Consider the following 6402-nt stretch of genomic DNA (forward strand, 5'->3'; position numbering starts at 1 on the left):
GTGTGTGTGTGTGTGTGTGTGTGTGTGTGCCTGTGCGAGCATGCGTGTATGCGTGTTAAAGTGCATACTGAGGACAGACTACTTTGGTTCGTTTGAAACATGGACAGAATGGACTGCATGCGTGTGTGTGTGTGTGTGTGTGTTAAAGTGCACATTGAGGACAGTCTACTTTGGTTTGTTTGAAACATGGTGGAATCTGGAATGGACGAATCTTCTTATGATTTAAAAAATATCTTTCTATTAAAACAAACAAACAAAGATTTCCCTGTAATGCTGTCTTATCATCTCCTGCAGTAGCGGACATCACCTGAGCATGAATGCATGTTTATAAATATCCGAGGCAACTCCAGAGTGTTTCTGTGACTGGGTATGTTATTGTTTGTGAGTCTGTCCGAGCACTGTAGCCGGGGGAGCCAGTCACCCAAAATTTGAGGACCTGTGATGTCATTACATACATTTCTATTTGTGTTTTTTCTATTAATTTGGTCATTAAGGTCCACAGAATGAGAGGTCTGCTCTGCCGGAAACATCGCGCCATCACAAATACGATGAGGTCAGCACAAATATGATGAGTGTGGCTCTGGTCGAATTTAGGCCAAGTGTTTTTCATGCGAAACTGATGCTTGGAATGGGTTCAGAATCATGAAAACCCCCTAGTTTGTCACATGCTACTTAAAGTATGATGAAATTTGGAAAATGTTGCCTTATGTCTATGGTGTGGTATACCAAATTGGCCATAACTCTTTTTTTGCAATGTTTCCGGCCGAGCAGACCTCTCATTCTGTGGACCTTGATGACCAAGTGAATAGAAAAAACACAAATAAAAAGTATGTCATGATGACATCACAGGTTAATCTCTATTCCTTGAGCTTTTGGGCCTGTGGCTCCCCGGCTACTGTGCATGTATTCATATGTATACAGTATGTGCAATGCACATTGTGCATGCATGCACATTGTGCATGTGTGGTGCGTGTGTGCGTGTGTGTGGGTGACTGCTTGCACGTTATCAGGAAAACTGCATCACTGTCCTCCAGTATAAGAGTAGTCTGCTTTGTTGTGCATGACTAGTCTGTTGTCAACAAAGTAAAAGCTGTCTGATCGGGTCTCATGAGGACACTCCACCATCTGACGTACTGTAAAACACAAAACAGAGATACATTAATGATGATCTGTGCACTGTGGAAAGAAATGCGCCAGTATTATACTGACCATCATGTGCCCTCTGCGTTAGCTCAATGGGTAAAGCTTGACAATAACAGTACACTGCCTGGGTTTGAGGCCTGATTCCCACTGGATTCACCTATACAGAGTAAAACCCTCAGTGTTAATCCTCATTCAACATGTATTCCGTCATATGTATTCTTTCCATTAAACCAGGGGTTTTCAACTGATTGTGAACCAGGGACCACCACCCTGACTAGGAATCAAGCTAGGGACCACTGTTGTGTTGGGAGGGTATAGAGCGTCGCAGCCCCGCCCCCTCTCATGACGACGCCAGGCCCAGGAAATGAATCTCAATGCATTTTTCCCATAGACATTTCAAAACGTATTTATTTAAAGACCTTTTAAGCGTCGTACGAAGCCAACTCTTGTCGTGACAAATCATAACAACACACACAATATTTTGGACCAAACAAATAATTACGAAGAAGAAAAACAACAAAAAATTTGTTAAAACCTGCCGTTCTTTTCTACTTTCTAATTCTTTGTTTGGCCCGAAAAACTGTGTTTGTTGTCATGATTTGTCACAACAAGAGTTGGCTTTGTCCGCGGCGTAAACGTCTTTAAATAAATACTTTCTGAAAAGTCTATGAGGAAAATGAACTGGGATTTATTTTCCGGGTCTCTCGAGGGGGCGGGACTGCGACGCTCTATAGACTGCACCCTTCTTGAGAACTCCCTTTTCTCTGGAATTTCTTAACCTCAGACTTCCCAGTAACTGATATAATTTATGCACTTCCACGTCCGCCAAAAGTAGTGCATTGTTCCGTGGAAGAAAATACTAAATATTCACTTTGCTACAATACTAAATGCATGGTCAGGGACCACATGCAATACCTTCACGGACTACCAGTGGTCCACGGACCACCTGTTGAAAATCCCTGCATTAAACACATGAACTGTAGTGGCCCTATTCTGGGGTGATCAGCAAAAACAACCATTGCAACAATGCATCGCAACGCAATATGGTTAACCACTTGAAACCCTACATCGTCAATTTGTGGCAGAGATTTGGTCTAGAGAGCTAACCACTTATTTATAAACCCTATATACTAGTGAATAAAGTCGATATGGTCTTACGATATGTGGTTAATGATGTTTTTAATCATTTCAAAATTGATTTCTGAATTTCATGGATCCAGAAAGAAAAGGAGGACTCACCCAGATCCTCAGACAACTGAGGGAACTCATAGATGTGTTCGCACGTATTACGGCTGTTTGGAATACAGAAGCCGAAGTCGAAGTCAAAGCTCTTCAACAGGTGATCTCGGAAATAGTGCCTCTCAATCATGCGGAAGTTGATTAGAGGTCGGCTTCCGACCGTAAATTCCACCCTGCTCCAATTAAAGAGACACCCATGGACCGAAGAAGGATAGGAAAAAGAGTGACATAAAAAGTTAAGAACATATAATCATCAACTTAGTATCAGTTGGATAGGGACTGATTAGGTCCATGGCACACATTTCAAGAAAGGCAATTTACAATTAGAACTGCCGATTTCCATGACCAACAACAATCCATTTATCTCAGGCTAAAGTGTTGGCGAATGTGTGCAGCACACAGAAAGGAATGCTGGGCCTATTTATTTATGTATTCTTCTTGTTATGCCTGGAACAATCACCTTCACTGGTGCGTGTGTCTTTTGTTTTGTCAAGGTATGTGAATTGGTGATGTGTAAGGTACTCACGTTGCTCCCACAGTCCTTAACCTTAGGAAGGCTGCGGTGAACTGGTAACGTACGAATCGACCAGCACTGGTGTCACCCTCTCCATTCTCATCATCCTCCTCTGAGACACAGAGCACAGAGACACTTAACACTACCACAACTTATGATTATTAATAGCCAAGCAGCACACTATTGCTCTTAGACAGGAAGGAAGTCTCTAGCTTACAACTTGAAACAAACTGGCAACTGTAACAGTAAGTAGCCTTAAGGGAACAAATGTTTTCTGAGCCATGTGGCCTATACAGTAGGTCAGGACAACCTGTCTCCTGTTTCTGTATAGCGTGTGAGGCAGCTTGATGTACTCCCCCTGGACAAGACGCTAGTATGTCGCACGGGTCCCCAATCCAACCCTCGATGCTGAGTGGCAAGCAGAGACTATTATACAGTACATCTTTGGTTTGACTCAGCCGGAGATTGATCTCGGACCTGGCGACCTCCCAATCTCAGGGTGGAATGCACTAACTACGATGCCACAGAGCTGAGCTGTGCCTTACTGCAACTCATTGCTTACAGCCTGAACAATCTGTGAACTGTACAGTATAAGTATACTATGACGACACACTCTCACTCCCCAAAATGCATAACGTGACTTCTTGGGACTAATGTGACGAAAAGTCAAACGTTTGACTGGAAGTCCCTTCAGTCTGCTTCAGCCGAATCAGCACCGTTCGAGTAGTTAATGTCTCGATATGGATATCGTAAGTCATACCCCCCTTTCTTTTTGCCCCACTTCCAGTCAAACATTTGACTTCTTCACTCGTTGGCCACCTTGGGAAGTTGGGAGTGAGAATGCGTTGACTATGAAGTAGCTGATATGCATGTGTCAAAAGATTTACATCTGTAATCTTTCCAAAACCATTGACAGTGAATTTATGTGGTTGATCTCTTTACATGTGTAAACACACATATCAAACACACACATCACACATGCTCACGTACACGCACGTCTCTCTCTCTCTCCCTCCTTTCTCTCAAACATAACAGTCAACAGTGTAACACACAGTACAACTCACAATACTGCATAAGACACAGCATAAGGCAGCGTACCAGTGTCTGGAGGTTTGGCAATCTCAAAAAGAACAGTGTTTGACTCCAGATCTCTGATCTTAAAGCGGATGAAGTCGACGTTAAAGACATTGTCCTCAGGTTTACAGAAGTACCCTGCAAGAATGGCACAGTGGTATGTCAGTGGTTCTCAAAGTGGGTTCCGGGGAAAGCAAAGAAATTATAATATTGCATTACAATCACTAGAGCGGTGCCCGTTGGGCACTGGCCTACTTGGAACGATGCAAGTTGGAAATGCATGCCCCACCCAGATATTATGCATTGGAGCCTCTACAGCGGTGCCCGTTGAACATTGGCCTACTTGGAACGATGCAAGTTGGAAATGCCCCTCCCAGATATTATGTCTGTGTCCCTTTTATGCCCATATATGGAGTTCTTTGTCAGGCATGCCCAAATATGGAGTCTAAACAGACGTCAGAATGACGCAGAACAGGCCAGCTCCATATATGGACCCTGGACAAGGGCTCTGTCCAGACCTGGGCAGAGACCTTTTTGTTGCGGTTCTGGACAACCGTGGGTCCGACCGACTCGACACCGGCCACTGCACCCCCTGTGGTGGGGTGGAACGCGTGTGTCGAATTTGAAGTCGTGGGGCGAATGGTTCTCGAGTTACGTGGATTACACACGTACGTACAGACAGAGACTTTGGTGCATTTATTGCGAATGCAATGAGCACTAACTATGAGACCCTGCAGATCATGTCTGTGTCTGTCTGTCTGTCCCGCTGTGACACCACCCGCCCGCCACCAGAGGGCGCAGCTGTAGCACACACACACACACACACACACACACACACACACACACACACACAAACAACCACACACACACACACACACACACACACACACACACACACACACACACACAGTAGAAAACTTAAAAAAATTACTAACTAAAAAGAAAAAAAAGTACGTAATTTATTCTAATTGTTGTTATTGCAATTTACGAGCTGCGTTCGCTTCCCGCGTTTGCGCGTCTTACTTGTAGATACTATAGTTCTAATATATGAACAGGAAATGATGTACAGTGTGGGTAATGCGATATAATAGGTCACATTGATCGAGAGGGAATTGTTAACGTGTGATCTTGGGAAGTTGGGTAGGGCACGAAATGCATGTTACTGATTGTGAGGGAATTGAGCTTATGGGAAGGGCACAAAGGTATAATATTAGGCAAGTGGTCTGCGTGTGGAACATTCCTGCGTCAGAGCCCGGGCAGAGGCCTTTTTGGGGCTGTTCTGGACAACCCTAGGTCCGACCGACTGGACACCGGGCACTGCACCCCCTGCAGTGGTGTGGCACGCGTGTGTCGAATTTGAAGTTGGTGGGGCGAACGGTTCTCGAGTTACACACACACACAGACAGACAGACAGACAGAGACATGGTGCATTTATAGATAAGATAAGATAGATAGATTTCAACTACTTGAAACATTGGCTATTTGAAAATAGACGATCTACAAGCCCACAACGCATGCGGCACATTGTGAGCTTGGAGATCTGCTATTTTCAAAGAAAATCATAAAACATAAAAAATATATTTTTTAACACACCGCACCCTGGCCCAAAATATATTGTGATGGTGGTTTGTGGCCAAATACAAAATGTGGGGGGGTCCTCAAACGTTTGAGAACCACTGCTGATGTAAGAGTTATAAAGTGTTTTAGCCTATAATGTTATCAGTGTGAGGTGTGACATAATCATAGCATACTCAAGGTATATGATCTTCTCATCTAAAACAACAGTTTATCATACATTATGTTACATTATATAGTTTTATTTGTCAATTTGTGAAGTCAAATGCTGCAAATATTATTTCAAAACATTTTATTCTAGAATGTAATAATAGATTGGGTGCACTTCTATAACTTTAATCTTCAGTTAGGAAAAAATCAAAGAATGAAAAGAAAACGTGAAAAACCTTCCTACATGTTTGTTATTCTTTTAGCATATTGTATACTCACTGCACTATTTGCAAAGTATTAATAATTAAAGTATTCAATCAATCAATCAATCAATCAATCAATCAATCAATCAATCAATCAATCAATCAATCAATCAATCAATCAATCAATCAATCAATCAATCAATCAATCAATCAATCAATCAATCAATCAATCAATCGAGGCGGCAGCCGCGGCAGGGCAGGCCTACCTCTCGTAGCTACGCGCAATCCTAAAACATCCTCGGGCGTGATGTGTCCACTCTGGGCACGAAGGTCGTCTTCTGTGACAGGCCTACTGTCCACCTGGCTCCTTCGGGACTTGAGCCTTTTCAGCACACCTCCTCCGCCCGGCTTTCTGTCCCTTGGAGGAGCCGCAGTGCCGGCCTCACCGCTGGGGACATTATCAGCAACAGGTGCGTCACTGCGGGCTTCGGCTTCGCTCATCAT

At 43.6% G+C, this 6402-nt stretch overlaps 1 protein-coding gene across 1 annotated transcript; it reads right to left on the reverse strand.

Moving 5' to 3' along the window:
* Window positions 1-986: 986 nt before the first annotated feature.
* On the reverse strand, window positions 987-6402 carry LOC310863177 (protein unc-119 homolog B-like; the record flags this gene model as incomplete). Its single annotated transcript, XM_083771347.1, has 5 exons — window positions 987-1133; window positions 2383-2555; window positions 2909-3008; window positions 3995-4108; window positions 6165-6402. The coding sequence occupies 5 exons, from the start codon at window positions 6400-6402 to the stop codon at window positions 1021-1023; spliced, it is 738 nt and encodes a 245-aa protein (XP_083627473.1). The 3' UTR covers window positions 987-1020.

The sequence above is a fragment of the Protomyctophum parallelum genome (assembly GCF_964188405.1).
Source record: "Protomyctophum parallelum genome assembly, chromosome: 8".
NCBI classification, from domain to species: domain Eukaryota; kingdom Metazoa; phylum Chordata; class Actinopteri; order Myctophiformes; family Myctophidae; genus Protomyctophum; species Protomyctophum parallelum.